The sequence below is a fragment of the Cherax quadricarinatus genome, chromosome 52 (assembly GCF_038502225.1).
Source record: "Cherax quadricarinatus isolate ZL_2023a chromosome 52, ASM3850222v1, whole genome shotgun sequence".
Taxonomy (NCBI): domain Eukaryota; kingdom Metazoa; phylum Arthropoda; class Malacostraca; order Decapoda; family Parastacidae; genus Cherax; species Cherax quadricarinatus.
In genome coordinates, this window is record NC_091343.1 from 18,679,269 (window position 1) to 18,702,690 (window position 23,422).

The 23,422-nt window shown below is 45.6% G+C and overlaps 1 protein-coding gene across 14 annotated transcripts in view; it reads right to left on the minus strand.

Annotated features, from left to right (window-relative positions):
- The window catches only part of dlg1 (discs large 1), a 1,301,051-nt gene that overhangs the window by 472,404 nt on the left and 805,225 nt on the right, over nt 1-23,422 (minus strand). For 9 of the 14 annotated variants that reach the window (XM_070096106.1, XM_070096113.1, XM_070096114.1 and 6 more), the window contains one exon: nt 15,484-15,522. The exons of the other annotated variants lie outside the window; for them this stretch is intronic. In XM_070096106.1, the coding sequence (XP_069952207.1) occupies nt 15,484-15,522 (39 nt within the window). The remainder of the gene's footprint in view (nt 1-15,483; nt 15,523-23,422) is intronic. 14 annotated transcript variants of the gene reach the window in all.

Sequence of the window (23,422 nt, forward strand, 5' to 3'; positions counted from 1 at the left end):
TCAACATTTGTAATGCTTTTACGGAAATTAACACCAAATATGAGAGCAGAAAAACTTGGAGTGTTCTAATTTCTAACATCAACACGTAAAAGACTGGCGTATATTATCCAGACTGGCGTATATTATCCAGCCTGGCGGAAGCTCAAGGAGCACCTGATGATTAAGGAAGCGAGTAGAAGACTTAATCCTGGGTTATTAACTTCGGAGAGGTTAAAACCCACTCATATTCTTATCTTACAGTAGTTTAAAGTCTTGTACAGTTAAGCATCACCCCTGTCCAAGAAAGATGCACCCCATCCCCTGCATACATATCTCGTTCCCTCTTCCTCAAGCAATTACCCAGTTCTCAACGAATGGAATTGAACTTCATTTATTCAATAACTTCCTTTGCCAGAAGTATGTTGATATCACTGCTCACACGACCCTCCAAACAGCAGCATTCTCACCTTTCCTTCAGAGTGCTGGCACACTACTTTCCACCTACAGGACTCAAGTCTGGATAATCATTTTCCAGGTATGTTCCCTGCTAACCTTGTTCTCTTATGTTCTGTTTACCCTCTACTGTGATCTGGACTACTCATTTGCCCCTTGTCTCATGTCCTCATCACTGACAAGTTAAACAAAGCCTTCCAAAGAGAGAGTGCACGTAGGAGGTCCTTTACGAAGCCAGCAATTTACATCACCTGCCCCAGACATCAACTCACTGCTCCCTCCTCTTGGTAGAATGATACACATGATCGGATCCCATTTTTCGATCTAACTAAATCAAGTTATCTTTCCTGTGCCTGCCAACATAATATCCTCCAATAGTGAAGCAAATAATGGAGTCGGTAGGTAAGACACATAGGCAACAGTTAGGCAACTTTATTCCGAAACGTTTCGCCTACACAGTAGGCTTCTTCAGTCGAATACAGAAAGTAGGCAGGAACAGTATAGATGTGAAGACGATGTAATCAGTCCATCACCCTTGAAGTCGTAGAATTTGAGGTTGTCAGTCCCTCAGCCTGGAGAGGTTCAGTTCCATAGTCAGGAACTATCTGAAGATCAAGCGACAGTGCGGAGACTTAAATACTTTCGGAAGGAGACGTGTAGAGTAGTAAGAGTGAGAATGTAGCCACTGAGAGGTCATGTCCCTCTCAGATCCAACAATTCTCACTTGAAAAGGTTGTCCAATGTGTTTTCTGTACCAAGAGGCCATATGTTGCAGTGTCTGACAAGATGAACATCAAAATGGTATACAATACCGACAGGTTGGTAGGTAAGACACATAGGCAACAGTTAGGCAACTTTATTCCGAAACATTTCGCCTACACAGTAGGCTTCTTCAGTCGAATACAGAAAGTAGGCAGGAACAGTAGAGATGTGAAGACGATGTAATCAGTCCATCACCCTTGAAGTCGTAGAATTTGAGGTTGTCAGTCCCTCAGCCTGGAGTCGTCTTCGTTACCTGACATGTTATTTATCCTGCTAGGTATATTATTCATACCAGCTATGGGTATACAGGCCCTCTGGGCATCCTTCCTATCCCTCATGCAGAATACTCTGTCCATGTATCGAATTTGCGAGTCCCCGACAACGAGTCTAACCTTACTGCAGCAACCCCCTTCATCTTTCCTCACTGATTACTGCAAAACTCGTCCTGGAGAGCAGCAAAGTGATTTATCTTCACTCTTCAACACTGCTGCAACCTCCTTCCTTTCCTGCACACCACTCTCTCCTTGTTAGGCAAAAATACTCAAGTGAATCTGGTTTGACATTTTACTGTGGCAACGTTTCGCTCCCCAGAAGCTTTGACAAACTCCTGGAGAGCGAAACGTTGCCACAATAAAATGTCACATTAACTGCACTTGTGGCCTTTTACCTAACATATTGCGGGTAATTCTACTAACATTATTACACTTTCTCCCCTTTCTGTAAACTACTTTCCATTTGTTACTACTAACACTTCCCCCTTCCCCTCACTGTGACACGTGTCTAAACATTCATTTTTTATTTCCTTCCTTGAGAAGCAGACCCTTCCCCACTCCCACCGCTTCTTACACTGCTTCTACAAGACGACAGTGATCCTCGTGGCTTACAGTATCAGTCGTGAGTATGATAATGGTATACAACACCGACAGGCTGATAAGTACGACACATGTGCGATGGTTAAGTATCTTTAGTCTGAAACGTTTCGCCTATACAGCAGGCTTCTTCAGTCGAGTACATAAGAGTTAGCAGAAGCAGTAGCGATGTGAAGACGATATAATCAGTCCCTCACTCGAAGATGTAGTTTTGAGGTGGTCAGTCCCTCAGCCTGAGGGACTTACTACCTGTGTTGTACATGTTCACAAACTACGACACTCCGCCCAGATTGTACCAGCAGCACTCACCTACACGACATACATTTACCTCTGATACATCTTTGACAAGTTTCCAGAGTGTTTATACCGCCGGTGGCGCCCCGGCCTTGGAACAGGTTGAATGATCCTTGGAACCAGCTGAATGACCTTCCTTGGACCAGGCTGCACGACCTTGCTTGACCACTGACCGTGGATATCTCACCATTGACCTCACGATTATTACATATATAAGATGAAAGTTAAGACACATGTGTAACATCTGGTTATCTTATTGTACACGTTTCGCCATCCAGTGGCTTTATCAATAAAGATTCTAGGACATGATTAGAAGACAGTATAACTATATACAAAAGGTGAGATAATCAGTCCCTCAGCCTTGGAGTTGATGTGGAGAACACCCGAGACTCAAAGCAGTCTAAATAATACTCAATAACCTCTAAGTCAAAATCATCTAAAGCATCGAAATCATCTAAAGCATCGAAATCATCCAAACGACACTCAAAAAAATCATCAAAGCAATATTCAAAATAGTGGAAACACAACACGGAATTAAACACGGAAATACCCGAGTCTTTAGCCTTGAAACAGACAAAGGCAAACAATTCATTGTGGCTTCCGACTCCCGAATATTTCCGACACAGCCGAACTCTGTCGGCCATCATGACCACCTCTCTGTCTCTCTCCCACACACACATACACACACACACACTTGCGCTGGAGTGTTTCGCCCAGTGTAAAAAAGAAGAGCTGTTGACACCTTGAGGAGCGAAAAGTCAGTATACCGTGACTGCAACAATACACAAATAACCCGCACATAGGAGAGTGGAGCTTACGACGACGTTTCGCTCCGACCTGGACTATTTAGAAGCTTATGACGGCGTTTCGCTCCTACTGGGACCATTTACAAGCCACACATTAACTTTGATAAAGCTTTACACAGATCGAAATGTTGTCCCAAAACTGTTTTACTAAATAAAAACTAATCAGAACCAAGGAGATTTGTGACACACCAGTGACAGGTTTCGGGGGTCGAGGCACCGCCACTCCTCGCACGGAATGACCCGCACGAGTCTAGCGCTTCACTGTGAGCTCTCCATCACTTTGCTTTTCTTCCTTATAGACTCCATCCTACAATTTCTTCCCTCCTTCACCACAGTTCTCTCACCCATTCCATAGAGTTCTTCCATCTCTCCCACACTCCCTCTATCTCTCCCACACTCCCTCTATCTCTCCCACACTCCCTCTATCTCTCCCACACTCCCTCTATCTCTCCCACACTCTCTCCATCTCTCCCACACTCTCTCCATCTCTCCCACACTCCCTCCCTCCCCCTCTCTCTTTCTTCTTCCCACAAGCCATCCTTCTACCTTCCTTACATACTCCTTTACATCCTTCTATGCTTTGTTTTCCCTCCTCCAACATTCTTCCTCCTCCTCCTCTTTCTCTCTCTCTCTCTCTCTCTCTCTCTCTCTCTCTCTCTCTCTCCGGCTCCTCCATCGCAGTACCAAGTCTGGATACAAACAAAAAAACCCATCCAGGTGGAAAACGTCCCAGAAATGAAAGACTTTACGTCAATACGACGAGCACGTCCACACACTGCACGTCCACACACTGCACGTCCACACACTGCACGTCTCTCTCATCTATCCATCTTCCCTTCAACCCTCTCCCCTTCATTCCCATTCTCTTCGAAATCATTTCCATTTGAACCCCTTACCCCTTGAACCCCTCCCCCTTGAACCCCTCACCCCTTGAATCCCTTTCCTAGGAATGCTCCTGAAATCTTTAACTCGGGTTATTCAGAATTAGAAATTGTCACAGTCTTCAAAGTGTCTAACAATAATGGGTCTTTGATGTCATTGAATTACTTGACACAGGACTCTTGATGTCAAGATGGTCCTTAAGACGGAACCCAGATAAATTCCAAAGTAATGGAACCTACATGGAAATAAGTCACCGACACCATGGAAATAAGTCACTGACTCTTCTGGGTTATCCTAGATAATTTACACTATGTATAATAATGGTACTTATGTGTACCTGTAGCTAAACTTACTAACCATCAGAACACAGGTTTGTCCAGTACAACTTTCCTCTTAGTGCTCTTTTAATCAAAGATCAACGTCACCTTGTTTCTCTTCCTCTTCTGGCCCCTTCCTTCTTTTTTTCTAACCTCCCACACACTCTTACCTATTCCTCCCTTTTTCTTTTGCGTCTAACTTTTTTTCACCCACTTTTCTGTACTCCGTCTTCTTGCCGTGTCTCTTTTCTTTTATTCCGCCTCTCTCTTTTATTTCCCATCTCCCTCTTGATTATGCTGCTGCTGCTGTTCCTCCTCTCCGTCCCTCCCCCTCTCCGGTCCCCTCCTCCCCTCCCCCTCTCCGGTCCCCTCCTCCCCTCCCCCTCCCTCACTGACGACGGTCTTCTGCCTCTCGTCTTTAATTCCTGCAGCGCTAGTTATGGCAAAATTAAAACCGGCCGTCATTTGCTTCTTGCCTTGTGAGCTGAGCACTGCGCTTAACCTGAGTCCAGCCTGTCTCCTTCCCCTCCTCTTCCTGCGTCACTTCTTTCCGCTCCTCCCGCTTCACCTCTTCTTCCTCCTGTTTCACCTCTTCCTCCTCCTCCCGCTTCACCACCTCCTGCTCTACCTCTTCCTCCTACTCCTGTATACCCCAAGTTACCCTACGTTCCCCTCCTCTTCCCTCAGTGTATCATTTTCTTCGTTCTCTCCTCTGTCACTTCCTTAGCCTCTCTCACATTTACACTCTCTTCTTCCTATTCTTTCACTTCCGTCATTCGCTCGCTGCTTACAAGAGTGAACTGAATAATCTGACCAGTCAGGCTGTAGTGCCTGCATTGGAGTGCGTGACGCTGGTAACAACCTGATTGATCAGGCCCTCAACCAGGAGGGCATATATATATATATATATATATATATATATATATATATATATATATATATATATATATATATATATATATATATATACATACATACATACACACACGCCTTATCATTCACTATAGACAAAGCAAAGGAGGAAAGACCCAGGAGCTGCAACAACTCGACCTCCTCAAAAAACACGCACACAGATGCACATACGTGCGTGCGTCTGTGTACGTGGTAACTTACCACGTACACACGTTTTGGGATGAGGCTTGGGGAAAATTCACGGGACTTTCACGGTCTTTATGTACGTAAATTAATGGCGCCTTGTTGGCGCCATTAATGCTGATTAATGTAGTGTTCTTTGTGTTCGTGTACTTACCTGGTTGTGCTTGCTGAGGTTGAGCCGCAGCTCCTGGGTCTGCCTCGTCCCTTGACTGGTAAGCTTATACTTATTATAAACCTTAATAACCACACAAAGATAACACTGGCACTAACCAGAGATAACACTGGCACTAACCAGAGATAACACTGGCACTAACCAGAGATAACACTGGCACTAACCAGAGATAACACTGGCACTAACCAGAGATAACACTGGCACTAACCAGAGATAACACTGGCACTAACCAGAGATAACACTGGCACTAATCAGAGATAACATTGGCACTAACCAGAGATAACACTGGCACTAATCAGAGATAACATTCGCACTAACCACAGATAACACTGGCACTAACCAGAGATAACACTGGCACTAACCAGAGATAACACTGGCACTAACCAGAGATAACACTGGCACTAACCACAAAGATAAAACTGGCACTTAATACACAAAAATAACACTGGCAGTACGCAGAGATAAGAACACTGGCACTAATCAGAGATAACCCTGGCACTAACCAGAGATAACACTGGCACTAACCAGAGATAACACTGGCACTAATCAGAGATAACACTGGCACTAACCAGAGATAACACTGGCACTAACCACGGAGATAACACAGGCGCCACTAACCTGACTATACACCACCACCTTCAACACATCGCCTCATTTGCATACAGGAAGTCCACTAAAACTAAGACGCCGTCTTAAAGAAGCATAAACTTCTCGCGCTAAGTTAGAATGTAAGTTTGGGAGGCAATTTCTTTAAGTAAAACGACGCCTTACCCGAGGAATAACAGACCTGAGCTTCGTTAAATGTGCAAGCAACGCAATTGTGATTGTAACAATCAACTGAGGAATGTGCTCGTTCATAAGTAGTGTAAGATTCGTCTCGATTGTATCTGGACACTGTTTGGGCACTGATTGTATTTGTTCACTGTATTTAAGCACTGATTGTATTTGTTCACTGTATTTAAGCACTGATTGTATTTGTTCACTGTATTTAAGCACTGATTGTATTTGTTCACTGTATTTAAGCACTGATTGTATTTGTTCACTGTATTTAAGCACTGATTGTATTTGTTCACTGTATTTAAGCACTGATTGTATTTAAGCACTGATTGTATTTGTTCACTGTATTTAAGCACTGATTGTATTTGTTCACTGTATTTAAGCACTGATTGTATTTGTTCACTGTATTTAAGCACTGATTGTATTTGTTCATTGTATTTAAGCACTGATTGTATTTGTTCACTGTATTTAAGCACTGATTGTATTTGTTCACTGTATTTAAGCACTGATTGTATTTGTTCACTGTATTTAAGCACTGATTGTATTTGGGCACTGACCGTAAGCTACTGATTGTACGTGGGGACTGATTATATTTAAACACTGATTATATTTGGGGACTGACTGTATGCTATTGATTGTATATGTGTAATGCTGATTGTATTTGAGTAGTTGTGTGCTTCTGATTGCATTGTTGCTTCTATATATTATTGATTGTATTTATAACAAAGTATTTGTACACTGTTGATTGTATTTACGTATTGATTGTATTTGTGCATTGCTGATTGTATTTGTGTAGTACTGATTGTATTTGTGTATTATCGTCTCTGTGTACTGCTAATTTTGTGTAATGACTGTATTTGTGCATTATATTTGTGTATTGATTGTATATGTGCAGTTTTATTAATTGTATTTGAGTTGTATTTGTACTGATTGTAACGATTGTAGCTTGAATCGTTCCCCTGACCGATACTACCTGGACTTCCTACTAATTTCTGCAACACTGGGAGCACCTGATGACGTATCGATTGCAACACGAAAGGCCTAGAGCTATCATTCAACTACCCCCCCCCGGTGGTTGTTCTGCATCGTTCATCGCTTGTTCGCGATTACTGCATAGTAACATATGTGTAAATTACCTAAGATAACCACCCCAAAAAGGTCACAATGACCTTAATTTCACCGGGGTCACAGTCTGATGATGGTCTAGGGACGGAGAGAAATGTCTCTTTTCTAAAGTGTGGGTTGTTTGTGAATCATTCATTGTGTCAGTAAAGTGCATCAAGAGAGAGCAACGGGAGAAGCAAACAAGGATTTGGACATAGTGGTGGAGAGGCGGACATGGCAACATACACACAAGATGGCGCTGAGTACACATTGCTCTCAAACCTGAACTGTTAGTTGAAGTGGGAGGAAGAGGAGGAGGGGGAGGGTGGGAGACTTAGAAGGGTGGGAGGCTTAGGAGGAGGAGAGGGAGGTGGAGGATGAGGGGAGGAGGAAGAGGAGAAGATCAAGTGGAAAGTGGAGGAGGAAGGGTAAAAAGAGAGGATAAAAAAATGAGATTAAATGGAAAGTGGAGGAGGAAGAAGCGCAGGACGGATAAGAGAAACGAGGAGGAAGAGGAGTGAGAAGAGATGAACTAGAGATGAAGAGAAGAAAAATAGGGATGTAGAAAATTAGGGAACACACAGGAAGGAGAGAGAGAGAGAAAAAAAGAGAATCTCAATCTAAGTACAATGTTAATTTATCGTCCTCCTTTCTCCCCTCTTCCTTCTTTCTCGTGTTTTCCTCTCCTGTTCCCCCTCCTTTTTTCCATTATCTCATGCCCCTCTTCACTAATTCCTTTCCCACCTGTCTCCCCAGCACTCTTCATATAACACACACACACACACACACACACACACACACACACACACACACACACAGTCTCTTATTTTTTGGGAGCAAGAGACTTCGGGGACCGCTAAGAGACGTCTCTCTGTTTTCCTTTTCTTCAGATTAGAGTGAATCCTTTCAAAACCTCCCCAGTGAGAGTAAGACTAATGTGACTCTACATTCCTGGCTCAGTTATAACAGCGCTCTGAGAGAGAGAGAGACAGAGAGAGCGAGAAGCAACCTTCTATACCACAAGACGGGCAGAAAGCAGTAACTTCACTCTGGCTGTACCCTTCTCCAGAACATCACTCCATCTGAGATCATATATACCCAGGACGACTCGAGTATGAAACACATTCGTACAGCATAATGATGTCAACGAGATAAAGTCAGTTAATCAAATGAAAATGCTGGCCCACAGATGGCTCCAACTTCATCCTGTTCCCTACTTGTATGTCTCATAATAAAAATGCTTTCAACTGAGCTGATGTAGGTAACAGCTCTTAGCTTGTCAATAAAGTTAGGAATCCTTAACCTGTAAATAGCTTGTCAATAAAGCTAGGGATCCTTAACCTGTAAATAGCTTGTCAATAAAGCTAGGGATCCTTAACCTGTAAATAGCTTGCCAATAAAGCTAGGGATCCTTAACCTGTAAATAGCTTGTCAATAAAGCTAGGGATCCTTAACCTGTAAATAGCTTGTCAATAAAGCTAGGGATCCTTAACCTGTAAATAGCTTGTCAATAAAGCTAGGGATCCTTAACCTGTAAATAGCTTGTCAATAAAGCTAGGGATCCTTAACCTGTAAATAGCTTGCCAATAAAGCTAGGGATCCTTAACCTGTAAATAGCTTGCCAATAAAGCTAGGGCTCCTTAACCTGTAAATAGCTTGCCAATAAAGCTAGGGATCCTTAACCTGTAAATAGCTTGTCAATAAAGCTAGGGATCCTTAACCTGTAAATAGCTTGTCAATAAAGCTAGGGATCCTTAACCTGTAAATAGCTTGTCAATAAAGCTAGGGATCCTTAACCTGTAAATAGCTTGTCAATAAAGCTAGGGATCCTTAACCTGTAAATAGCTTGTCAATAAAGCTAGGGATCCTTAACCTGTAAATAGCTTGTCAATAAAGCTAGGGATCCTTAACCTGTAAATAGCTTGTCAATAAAGCTAGGGATCCTTAACCTGTAAATAGCTTGTCAATAAAGCAAGGGATCCTTAACCTGTAAATAGCTTGTCAATAAAGCTAGGGATCCTTAACCTGTAAATAGCTTGTCAATAAAGCTAGGGATCCTTAACCTGTAAATAGCTTGCCAATAAAGCTAGGGATCTTTAACCTGTAAATAGCTTGCCAATAAAGCTAGGGATCCTTAACCTGTAAATAGCTTGTCAATAAAGCTAGGGATCCTTAACTTGTAAATAGCTTGTCAATAAAGCTAGGGATCCTTAACCTGTAAATAGCTTGTCAATAAAGCTAGGGATCCTTAACCTGTAAATAGCTTGTCAATAAAGCTAGGGATCCTTAACCTGTAAACAGCTTGTCAATAAAGCTAGGGATCCTTAACCTGTAAATAGCTTGTCAATAAAGTTAGGGATCCTTAACCTGTAAATAGTTTGTCAATAAAGCTAGGGATCCTTAACCTGTAAATAGCTTGTCAATAAAGCTAGGGATCCTTAACCTGTAAATAGCTTGTCAATAAAGCTAGGGATCCTTAACCTGTAAATAGCTTGTCAATAAAGCTAGGGATCCTTAACCTGTAAATAGCTTGCCAATAAAGCTAGGGATCCTTAACCTGTAAATAGCTTGTCAATAAAGCTAGGGATCCTTAACCTGTAAATAGCTTGTCAATAAAGTTAGGGATCCTTAACCTGTAAATAGCTTGTCAATAAAGCTAGGGATCCTTAACCTGTAAATAGCTTGTCAATAAAGTTAGGGATCCTTAACCTGTAAATAGCTTGTCAATAAAGCTAGGGATCCTTAACCTGTAAATAGCTTGTCAATAAAGTTAGGGATCCTTAACCTGTAAATAGCTTGTCAATAAAGCTAGGGATCCTTAACCTGTAAATAGCTTGTCAATAAAGTTAGGGATCCTTAACCTGTAAATAGCTTGTCAATAAAGCTAGGGATCCTTAACCTGTAAATAGCTTGTCAATAAAGCTAGGGATCCTTAACCTGTAAATAGCTTGTCAATAAAGTTAGGGATCCTTAACCTGTAAATAGCTTGTCAATAAAGCTAGGGATCCTTAACCTGTAAATAGCTTGTCAATAAAGCTAGGGATCCTTAACCTGTAAATAGCTTGTCAATAAAGCTAGGGATCCTTAACCTGTAAATAGCTTGTCAATAAAGCTAGGGATCCTTAACCTGTAAATAGCTTGTCAATAAAGTTAGGGATCCTTAACCTGTAAATAGCTTGTCAATAAAGCTAGGGATCCTTAACCTGTAAATAGCTTGTCAATAAAGTTAGGGATCCTTAACCTGTAAATAGCTTGTCAATAAAGCTAGGGATCCTTAACCTGTAAATAGCTTGTCAATAAAGCTAGGGATCCTTAACCTGTAAATAGCTTGCCAATAAAGCTAGGGATCCTTAACCTGTAAATAGCTTGTCAATAAAGTTAGGGATCCTTAACCTTGTCAAACTGTGTAAAAAATAAGAAAAGTATTACAATAACTATCATCGCAGCTCAATAGTTTTGATATACAGGATTTTACTAATGAAAAATTGTAATTTTTCGATAGCATGTTTTGCTCTCCAAATATTTTACCCATATTTCTTTATTCCCTCCTCCCTTCGCCCCCGATGTTTCGCAACACCGTCACTGAGACAGTAAAGGGTCTCCTCTACAGATTTTTTCCTGAATAGCGGCATAAAGTATATCTCCAATTTATCAGCCAATTTTCCTTCTTTTAATAAAATCCGCCAAAACTGGAGAACAAATGGCTTAGTTCTTCCATATAGATTTTCAAAACAGAAGTGACGTCTCCTCCACTGCTTGTTATTCATTTGATTTTTTCCTGTCGTCTCTGTGACTGCTATGAAATCCAGGTAGTCATTCATTTTAAGTCTCATATATTAAGACTTCTTGGGTGAGACGTGACGGTGTGTGTGGGGGGGGTAAATATCTAACGAGACACAAGAGTGGTAGTAATGAGTGCCATCAGCTGGAGAAAGAGTAATACATGATGAAAAGAAGCAGCAGAAAAGAGAGAAAGAAAAGATGAAGAAACGTAGAAAGTGTAGTAGGCAAGTAAGTAATAAGGAGGGAAGAAAATCTCAAAATATAAAAAATAAACGAAGACAAGATGGCTCCAAAGAAAAAGAAGACCAACGAGACTAGACTGGTCCTTCCCACCTTCTCCCCTCTCATCCCTCCTATCTTCCTCCTCCTCCTCCTCCACACCACTCCATCCCACAGCTTTTCCTCTGTCACACAATTCCATCTCCCCTACACCCTCCTCCCCTCCCTCTCTGCCCTTCCACTACCCACATAATCCAGGCTGGCCCACTGGAATTGCACATTCCTATTCCAACGGAGAACAGCGTTGTGTGCATGTGGGTCACGCCCCAGGCTCCTCTAGAAGGGAATAGACAAGGCACGGGGGAAGGAAGACGAGGCAGGGGGAGGGGAAGATAACTCGGAATAGGAGAAATGACAATTATGGTTTAAGAGTTCAAAAACTTCAAGAAAGAGGGAAAAAATAAATGGCGAAAAATGTGAGGGAGGGTAGAAAATGAATTAATAGTGAAGGGAAAATAAGAAACAGAAATTAACAGTGATGGGTAAAACAGAAACAGACAGGATAAAAGAGAGGAAACATTAGCAGAGATGCTCTGAGGAGACTGGGAGGCACATGAGGTGATAAAAGAGACAGCAAGAGAACTGGTGGCAACAGACCAGGCAATCTGGAGGAACTGACTGGCAGGAAGAGGGAGGTCACTGATGATTTGGGGACTTGAGGAGGCCGATGGTAGGTCAGGGAAGGAGGAGATGGGAGGAGGAGGAGAAACATGAGACTATATCGATCAATGAGTGGAGGAAGAATTAGAGCAGATGGTAAATATTCAGAGGCTCGTGAAGTGCTTCAATGCTCGCTCAAGTGACTTGAAAGAGGCTCTTGAGACAGACCTTCTTGAAGAGTACAAGTTATGACTGTTTATAATTGAATCGAGACAGAATAGAAATTGAGAGGGAGGGGACAGTTGACGGAGTACGTAGAGTCGTCAATTACAAAAAAGAGAAGGTTAGGTTAGGTAAGGTTTGTCAGGAAACAGGACAAGTGTTTCCTGACGTGCGTCTTAGTCATATGATCACCTGCAGCTGGAGCTTTTGGTCATCTGGCCAAGGCCTTCCGTTGGCTTACCGGTCCACCCCTTTAACAATGATAGTTGTGATTATAACCAATTGTTAAAATAAGAAAGAAGCAAAGAGAGTGGCAAGAGGTAACACACAGCCTCCAAAAGCCTCTCAAGGCTCAATTCTTTGTCCATATTTCAGCGTAACCAAGTCAAGGCCCACGCTCACTGCCTTCACAGTAACAATAACCAGACACTCTCTTCCCTCCTCCCACTATAAAAATACAAACATCCACCCCAGCCTCACCTCTTCCCCTCTTTACACATGAGCTGCAAACAGAAAGCTTGGACACAACAAACCAGAGGATAGTAAATGAAAGAATACGGCACACAGACTGGGTTATTGAACGTGATGAAATAAAGAACGAATAGCAGAGGCAACCCAAAACATCGTAGCAATCAAAGAAACAAAAATTAACTGACATTTTAACAAACACCATATTCCCACCTGGATATCAAGCAATGAGGAAAGAAAAGGGAAAATGGGATGAAGGAGTTGAATTATACTGCTTATCAGAAACACGCTGAGTTACGGAGAGATGATAGGGATAAACAAAACTGAGTTAAATGATTATATACAGTAGAGGGCACAATAAAGACTGGAGGATCCAAAATAGTAGTAACAACGATCTATTTGACAGGGACTTCCCCGCCAAATAGTAGAATACCCCAACAGGAATACGAAGACAAACACAGCAAAGGATGACACCAAAGTGGAAGCAACAAAACTCCATATGCTAGAGGCAAAACATAAAAGATATGAATTACGAAGAAACAGTCAGGGAGAACTGGAACCCACCTGGAAGTCCAGACAAGTGGAGGGCCAAGATGCTGGAGGTGGACAGTGAAAATTACGTAGCACATCACGGACACAAGAAGAGAGAGGAGATGAGCCAGCAAGACTGGATTTACTATTTACCATAAACATGTTTGATATAGATGAAAGAATATGAGAAACGTCTGGGCGCTAGCAACCATACAATCCTGAATTTCGTATATCTTGTGAAGTAATGACTGAGGAAAGACTGGCAGGTGGGGGGACGGGAGAACCAGATTTTAAAAAAGGAAACTTCAAGGTGATGAAGGAATTCTTGAATGCAGCACCATGAGAAAAGGAACTGGAAGCTAAGTCAACAAATGAGATGATTGAAAACCTGACAGGAAAGTACCGAGAGGAAGAAGAGAACTTCATACCCAGAAGATGTAATGGTAAGAAGAGAAAGAAGAACCAGTGGTTCAACCAAAAATGTAGACAGGAAAAATCAGAAAATGCAAGATCACAAGAGACTGGAACAAAAACCTAAGGAGGAAACAATAACAAAAAGCACAACACTACCGTGGATCAGAGTACCTCAAGGGAAGGAGACAGAGTGTACGAGAAGACAAGTGAGCAAACATAAGGACACATTAGAAAACGTTTCGGTCCTATGACTTTGAGAAGTGATCAAGGTCCCAGGACCGAAAAGTTTTCTAACAAATATGTACTAGTGATAAACTCCAGCAAAGACAAGGTTGTGAAAACTAGGAAAGGGGCAAGAAAAAAAGAAACTGAGTATGACCTTAGGGGATAAAGGCTGCAACCCCTCACTCAAGGAGTAAAGTCTAGGGGGTGAGTATAGTGCCGAGCATATCGCCAGTGGATCACATCAAGTGAATAACCTTCAGACTCTCAATAGTCATTCACTGCCCTAAATAATAATAAGAAACTGAAAAAGTGCAAAGATATGTAACAAGAATAGTCCTAGAGCTATGGGATATGAGCTATGAGGAGAGACTAGAGGAACTGAAATTGAGATAACAGGATAGAAGAACCAGAGGAGACATGATAATATATAAAATACTCAAGAGTGGCTGACAGGATGGACAGGGAAAGACTTTTCGAAAGGAGAGGAAAAGGTACACGAGATAACAGTTCAATGTTAATTCAGATGAGTCACATGGATGTCAAAAAGTATTTCTTCAGACATTAGGGTAGTCAAAGTGGAACGACCCCTACGAAGTAGTAGTAGAGGCAGGCTTCATACGTAGTTTTATGAATAGATGTGACAGAGTTCACGAAGCAAGAAGTAAACCCGGCAAGTGGCAAGTTAAGAGGTGGAGCCCTGAGATTTGATTCGACCCCTGAAACCACATAGGTGAACACACACACACACACACACACGAGGAGCCAAGACCCTTTCAAATTCTATCGATATTCTACGAGGGACTGCCGGAAATCAGGTGTGATAGAGAGGAGTCGCTGGATGCCTCTTTTAAGACAGTGAGAAGTTATTCACCCTACTCCACCAGACAGATCTACATACACTGAATGTAAGAGTAAGGTGGTGAGGGTATGTTTAGTAAAGAGTGCCTCAGTGACATAAGACACTCTTGAGAGTGCTTCACTGACTCAAGGCACTCTGGACAGTGCCTCACTGTTTCCAGAAATACCGAGGAAATCAGTGAGGTGTTCGCTAACAGCCAACACCTCACTGATTTTCCAAGCACTGGAATCAAAATATCTCCCAGAAGATTCTACACATTCACACGTACCACACACAATAATAATAATAATAATAATAATAATAATAATAATAATAATATTAAAAAACTCAAAACTTATCATAAAGAGCTTGGATACACAAACACAAACAAACGTTCATCAACCTTGATAATCCACACCCCAAAAAAAAGAACCAACCTTAAAGACAACAGCCCCCCCCCCATCAACCCCTCACTCAACATACACAGTTTCGATAAACCAAACAGAAACCGTTGGGAATTTTTACTTACCAACAAAAATCGCGTTTACAGCAGAATATGAGTGAGAGGTAGAGGTGAGTGTGTGTGTGTGTGTGTGTGTGTGTGTGTGTTTACCTGGTCGCGGGGGCGATGCTGCTGCCACCTGTCATTGCTCTGGAAGAGAAGGAAAAAAAAGGTGACCGGTTTTAAAAGAAAAGGAAAAAAGGAGTTTTTTTTTAGGGGGGGGGAGGGAGGGGGGTAAGTTTTGATCCCGTGACGAAATTATTATATTGGTGACTTATTACATTATTATTATCATAATCAAGGGGGAAGCGTTAAACCCGTAGAATTATACAGCGCCTGTGGGGGAAGGGATGTGGAAAGTATTCAGGCTTAATTCAGGGAACTGGAGCACAGATCCAATTCCCTAGATCAAGAGCCCCTCACCAGCGTCAAGGAACCTTCCTTGAGGGGAATCATTATTACACTGTTTTGTTTCCTAATTCAATCTTTCCATTCTTCAGTCCTTCCCTCCCTCCCTCCATCCTTCCCTCCTTCAGTCCTTCCATCCTTCCCTCCCTCCATCCTTCCCTCCCTTCATCCCTCCCTCTCTCCCTCTCACTCCCACACTCACTAAATAAGGTTTTAGTAAGTCCTCTGAGTCATTATGTTGGGTTTATTAGTTTTACATCAAATACGGAGGAGGAAGAAGAGGAAAACGAGGGAACTAAGGAAGGAGTAGAACTGTAGAAGAGAAGTAGATAACAGTGGGAGGGACTGTGACTGTGAGAACACACACACACACACACACACACACACACACACACACACACACACACACACACACACACACACACACACACACGCACACACACACACAATATAATAAATTCCTGGTCGATTCAATTTCAATTCGGGAATAAAGCCAATTATACATCGCCTGCGGTGTGAGAGACACTGTGTAAGGTAGCCAGTGTGAGAAAGGCAGTGTGAGGAGGCGAGTGTGAAGAACGCAGTGTGAGGAAGGCAGTGTTCAGTGTTCCCACCAAGAACTCCATCGGACCTTGCATGTGGACGCTGCCCTTCACCCAAGGTGCTGCCCACACACTAACCCTTGATCCGATGAAGGGGAGCGGTAGCTGCAACTCCATGGATCAAGAGCCCCTATTCACAAGCTCGTAAGGAGACAATAAAGCATGTCTATGATAACAACAAGTGGAGTTGTGATAACTACGATCACTCAGTGATAACTGTCAATCAAGGCTGGAAAAAATGGATGAGAGGAAGTGGATGACAGGAGGGAAAGTGGATGACAAATAGTAGATGACAGGAGAAAATGAATGACAACGTGGGTTTTCCAGTGGACAAAGTGACTTAATGAGAATATACAAGACAACTTCCTGGTTGTATGAAGGTTTTATTGAATTATGTCTGGTTGATACACTCTCCTCACCACATCACCACAACACCACACACGCACATCACCACGACATATCACCCCCACCCCACACATCACCCCACACATCACCACACACATCACCACACACAATCACCACACACACAATCACCACAACACATCACACACCCACATCACCACAACACATCACCACAACACATCACCACAACACATCACCACAACACACCCACACAAACACATCACACATAAGCATCACCACAACACACACACACACACACACACCACAGTAGGTTAAAGAACAGGAATAACAGGGCGCACTCAGCACCCAGTAGCAACCAGAGGAGAGGCCGGACCAGGAGCTGAGACTCGGCCCCACCAACCACAAAGAGGTGAGCGCTACCACACACTGCCACTAAAACCCGAATACAATACATGTCACCTTTAAAATTCCAATATCAGCCGCTTATGGCTCAGCAAAATGGCACTGGAACCTATTAGTGACACCTGTCATTACAGTGACACCTGTCATTACAGTGACACCTGTCATTACAATCATTACGGAGGCACCTTTTATGACATCCATTTTGATGGCACTCGTCACCATGATGGAATCTATCATCGTGATGGCACCCACTTTCATGATGGCACTCATTACTGCAGTGCCAAAGGAAAAATATATCGTATCTCACAGATGGTAATTTCTATTTAAATCTGATGGAAAGCAAATAGAAAAAGTCTGTATTTTACGACAGATAAGAGACTAAGTTAGATTTTGAAGATAAAGTTGGTGATTTGAGTGCTTAGGAAAGTTGTGAGGGGAGAGGCACGAAGGGAGAAGAGGGAGCAGAGGGAAGAGAGAGGGGGAGAGAAGAGAGGGAAGAGGGAATATATGGAGAAGGAGAAATGGGGAAAATGAGGGAAGAAGAGACAGAGGAAACGGGAAGAGGGAACAGGGGTGAGAGGAGAGGGAGAGTTGTGGTGTTGGCTGTGCTGGAAGTGGACAACAGTGGGGGAGGTGGTGGTGGAGAAGGTGCTGGAGATGGTGGAGTTGGTGGTAATAACCTAAACAGTAAACTCGAACAAGAACAATAACATGAACAACAGCAACAACAAATACATTCACAAAATTTTCAATTCGTAAATAGAAATCATCTTCCCCTCTAAACGTGTCCCCTCATCACTCTTTCTCTTGTCTCTCCATACTCTCCTACCCTCAGTATCTCCTCTAGCCTCCTCCCTTCGCTTTTCCCCTCTCACTCTCCCACTCATCTCCCCCACTCTCTCCCATTCGTCTTCCTTCTGCCTTCTCCTATCTTCCCAGCAAATACTGACGCCGGAACGCTAGTTGAGAGAGGACACAGAGATAAATGGAAAACAATAAGGAAAAGACAGGAGATTGGAAAGTGGGGTAGAGAAAGAGGATGAAAAGAATGGAAGAAAGAATGAGAGAGAGAGACATATTGTTTACACATGACATAACTCTACGGATACTACACTTCACATTTCAGTTATACTGCTGCAGCAGCAGGTGTTGTGGCAGTGTTTATTTAGTGTGTCAGGACACACAACAAGTGCCCTATAACCAGTTAACTAGTTAAAACTCCCATGGTCTACCCCAGCTAGGCCTACCCTAGCTAGACCTACCCCAGCTAGCGTTTCAACACATTCCAACAAACAATACACTATCAAACTGACGCCTTAAAACTGAACAAATCATCTCAGCGTGAAGTTATGGATTTGCATTTTTGCACATGAGATTATGCGATTCAGTTTATACCCAACAACTCTGAACCTCACGAAGCTAACACTTCAGCATGTCGTTGTCAGATGAAGTGGGACTTGGCTAAGTGTCCCACGGATGACATACGTGCAAATCTGAGCGTTGCCCTGGGCTTGCCCGCACACCATGGTGCCAGACGTACAGTGGACGTTTTAATTAATTTGCGCATTTGTAGTTAATTAAGCTTGAAATTAATGTGCTCTGGCATTCCCAGATATCGTTCTTAAAGGATAGAACGAAGAGGCATTCCCAGATATCGTTCGTAAAGGACAGAACGAAGAGGCATTCCCAGATATCGTTCGTAAAGGACAGAACGAAGAGGCATTCCCAGATATCGTTCGTAAAGGACAGAACGAAGAGGCGTTCCCAGATATCGTTCGTAAAGGAGAGAACGAAGAGGCGTTCCCAGATATCGTTCGGAAAAAAAGAGCAAAGTGGTATTGTTAGAATTGGTTGGGAGTACACGGTGATGGTGACGCCAAAACAGAAATTGATCCTTGAAGACCGTAACACATCCTCTCCTCCAGGTATTACAACGTCACCTGAACACCGTAACACATCCTCTCCTCCAGGTATTACAACGTCACTTCGTAACACTATCCTGCTTAACAATATCAAATATCAACAGTGTTTTAAAGCCTTGACGACAAAATTGTGATATTTTCCAAAATGTCAACATGGAGAGGGAAAAAAAATTGACGAAGGTGGAAAAAAATAGCTGGAACGCTTAGATGTAAACATGATAGGAAAAGCAAACGTCCAAAAACTAACGTATAAAATTTATATAGTGTGCATGAAGGCGATAGCGCCAGTGTTATAGTGAGCTAGCTCTCTGTCTCTCTCTGTTTGTCTCTCTCTGTCTCTCTCAACTATAATATTATCCAAAGGAACGGGTCGGGAAAGGTTAATTAACTACTTGTGATAATTACTCAGCGTTTACCCTGGATCTACCCAAAGTCTGCCCAAAGTCTATCATGAAACTACCCTGAATCGACACTGAGTCTACAATGAGTCTATCCGGAGGCAGCTCTGGGGGTCAACTCCCCCTCCCTCCCCGCGGTCCGGTCCATGACCAGGCTTCCAGGTGGATCAGTACCTGATCATCCAGGCTGTTACAGCAGGCGTCACGCAGGCCAACGTAGGCACCACAGCCCGGCTGATCAGGAACTGACTTTACAATCTTCAACGTAATTTATTCAGGGGAAAAAATATAAATGTTTTTATGTAGTCAATAATTCTGTCACAGTCAATATTCTTAAAAAAAATTATATTTCCTTCTATTCACAAAATGTAAATCTGTAAATTTTTTTTGTAAATTTATAATGTAATTTACATTTAATCCCAATAAAACAATTATTTTTTTTCCAAAATGCGAAGAAATTGACAAAACTTGAAGCTTTTTCTGAATTATGAAGCAACATACAATATTATTTTTGTAACTTTTAATATACAATTTTTTTTATTTTTAGGTGTGATCAGCACAATCTTAATTCATGGTGTGGGGACTGCCTCTTGTGGGGACTGCCTCTTGTGGGGACTGCCTCTTGTGGGGACTGCCTCTTGTGGGGACTGCCTCTTGTGGGGACTGCCTCTTGTGGGGACTGCCTCTTGTGGGGACTGCCTCTTGTGGGGACTGCCTCTTGTGGGGACTGCCTCTTGTGGGGACTGCCTCCTGTGGGGACTGCCTCCTGTGGGGACTGCCTCTTGTGAGGACTGCCTCCTGTGGGGACTGCCTCTTGTGGGGACTGCCTCTTGTGGGGACTGCCTCTTGTGGGGAATGCCTCTTGTGGGGAATGCCTCTTGTGGGGACTGCCTCCTGTGGGGACTGCCTCCTGTGGGGACTGCCTCCTGTGGGGACTGCCTCCTGTGGGGACTGCCTCCTGTGGGGAATGCCTCCTGTGGGGACTGCCTCTTGTGGGGACTGCCTCTTGTGGGGACTGCCTCCTGTGGGGACTGCCTCCTGTGGGGACTGCCTCTTGTGGGGACTGCCTCTTGTGGGGACTGCCTCTTGTGGGGACTGCCTCTTGTGGGGACTGCCTCTTGTGGGGAATGCCTCTTGTGGGGACTGCCTCCTGTGGGGACTGCCTCCTGTGGGGACTGCCTCCTGTGGGGAATGCCTCTTGTGGGGACTGCCTCTTGTGGGGAACGCCTCTTGTGGGGAATGCCTCCTGTGGGGAATGCCTCCTGTGGGGACTGCCTCCTGTGGGGACTGCCTCTTGTGGGGACTGCCTCCTGTGGGGACTGCCTCCTGTGGGGACTGCCTCCTGTGGGGACTGCCTCCTGTGGGGACTGCCTCCTGTGGGGACTGCCTCCTGTGGGGACTGCCTCTTGTGGGGACTGCCTCTTGTGGGGACTGCCTCCTGTGGGGACTGCCTCTTGTGGGGACTGCCTCTTGTGGGGACTGCCTCTTGTGGGGACTGCCTCTTGTGGGGAATGCCTCTTGTGGGGACTGCCTCTTGTGGGGACTGCCTCTTGTGGGGACTGCCTCTTGTAGGGACTGCCTCTTGTGGGGACTGCCTCTTGTGGGGAATGCCTCTTGTGGGGAATGCCTCTTGTGGGGAATGCCTCTTGTGGGGACTGCCTCCTGTGGGGACTGCCTCCTGTGGGGACTGCCTCCTGTGGGGACTGCCTCTTGTGGGGACTGCCTCCTGTGGGGACTGCCTCCTGTGGGGACTGCCTCTTGTGGGGAATGCCTCTTGTGGGGAATGCCTCTTGTGGGGAATGCCTCTTGTGAAGACTGCCTCTTGTGGGGACTGCCTCTTGTGGGGACTGCCTCTTGTGGGGACTGCCTCCTGTGGGGACTGCCTCTTGTGGGGACTGCCTCCTGTGGGGACTGCCTCCTGTGGGGAATGCCTCTTGAGGGGAATGCCTCTTGTGGGGACTGCCTCTTGTGGGGACTGCCTCCTGTGGGGACTGCCTCCTGTGGGGACTGCCTCTTGTGGGGACTGCCTCTTGTGGGGACTGCCTCTTGTGGGGACTGCCTCTTGTGGGGACTGCCTCCTGTGGGGACTGCCTCCTGTGGGGACTGCCTCTTGTGGGGAATGCCTCTTGTGGGGAATGCCTCTTGTGGGGACTGCCTCTTGTGGGGACTGCCTCCTGTGGGGGCTGCCTCCTGTGGGGACTGCCTCCTGTGGGGACTGCCTCCTGTGGGGACTGCCTCTTGTGGGGACTGCCTCTTGTGGGGACTGCCTCATGTGGGAATGCCTCCTGTGGGGAATGCCTCCTGTGGGGACTGCCTCTTGTGGGGACTGCCTCTTGTGGGGACTGCCTCCTGTGGGGACTGCCTCTTGTGGGGAATGCCTCCTGTGGGGACTGCCTCCTGTGGGGACTGCCTCTTGTGGGGACTGCCTCTTGTGGGGACTGCCTCCTGTGGGGACTGCCTCCTGTGGGGACTGCCTCCTGTGGGGACTGCCTCCTGTGGGGACTGCCTCCTGTGGGGACTGCCTCTTGTGGGGACTGCCTCTTGTGGGGACTGCCTCCTGTGGGGACTGCCTCCTGTGGGGACTGCCTCCTGTGGGGACTGCCTCTTGTGGGGACTGCCTCTTGAGGGGACTGCCTCCTGTGGGGACTGCCTCCTGTGGGGACTGCCTCCTGTGGGGACTGCCTCTTGTGGGGACTGCCTCCTGTGGGGACTGCCTCTTATGGGGACTGCCTCTTGTGGGGACCGCCTCGTGTGGGGACTGCCTCCTGTGGGGACTGCCTCTTGTGGGGACTGCCTCCTGTGGGGACTGCCTCCTGTGGGGAATGCCTCCTGTGGGGACTGCCTCTTGTGGGGACTGCCTCTTGTGGGGACTGCCTCCTGTGGGGACTGCCTCCTGTGGGGACTGCCTCTTGTGGGGACTGCCTCTTGTGGGGACTGCCTCTTGTGGGGACTGCCTCTTGTGGGGACTGTCTCCTGTGGGGACTGCCTCTTGTGGGGACTGCCTCTTGTGGGGACTGCCTCTTGTGGGGACTGCCTCTTGTGGGGACTGCCTCCTGTGGGGACTGCCTCCTGTGGGGACTGCCTCTTGTGGGGACTGCCTCTTGTGGGGACTGCCTCCTGTGGGGACTGCCTCCTGTGGGGACTGCCTCCTGTGGGGACTGCCTCTTGTGGGGACTGCCTCCTGTGGGGACTGCCTCCTGTGGGGACTGCCTCCTGTGGGGACTGCCTCTTGTGGGGACTGCCTCCTGTGGGGACTGCCTCCTGTGGGGACTGCCTCTTGTGGGGACTGCCTCTTGTGGGGACTGCCTCCTGTGGGGACTGCCTCCTGTGGGGACTGCCTCCTGTGGGGACTGCCTCTTGTGGGGACTGCCTCTTGAGGGGACTGCCTCTTGTGGGGACTGCCTCCTGTGGGGACTGCCTCCTGTGGGGACTGCCTCCTGTGGGGACTGCCTCCTGTGGGGACTGCCTCCTGTGGGGACTGCCTCTTGTGGGGACTGCCTCTTGCGGGGACTGCCTCTTGCGGGGACTGCCTCTTGCGGGGACTGCCTCTTGTGGGGACTGCCTCTTGTGGGGACTGCCTCCTGTGGGGACTGCCTCCTGTGGGGACTGCCTCCTGTGGGGACTGCCTCTTGTGGGGACTGCCTCTTGTGGGGACTGCCTCTTGTGGGGACTGCCTCTTGTGGGGACTGCCTCTTGTGGGGACTGCCTCCTGTGGGGACTGCCTCCTGTGGGGACTGCCTCCTGTGGGGACTGCCTCCTGTGGGGACTGCCTCCTGTGGGGACTGCCTCCTGTGGGGACTGCCTCCTGTGGGGACTGCCTCTTGTGGGGAATGCCTCTTGTGGGGAATGCCTCTTGTGGGGAATGCCTCTTGTGGGGAATGCCTCTTGTTGGGAATGCCTCTTGTGGGGAATGCCTCTTGTGGAGAATGCCTCTTGTGGAGAATGCCTCTTGTGG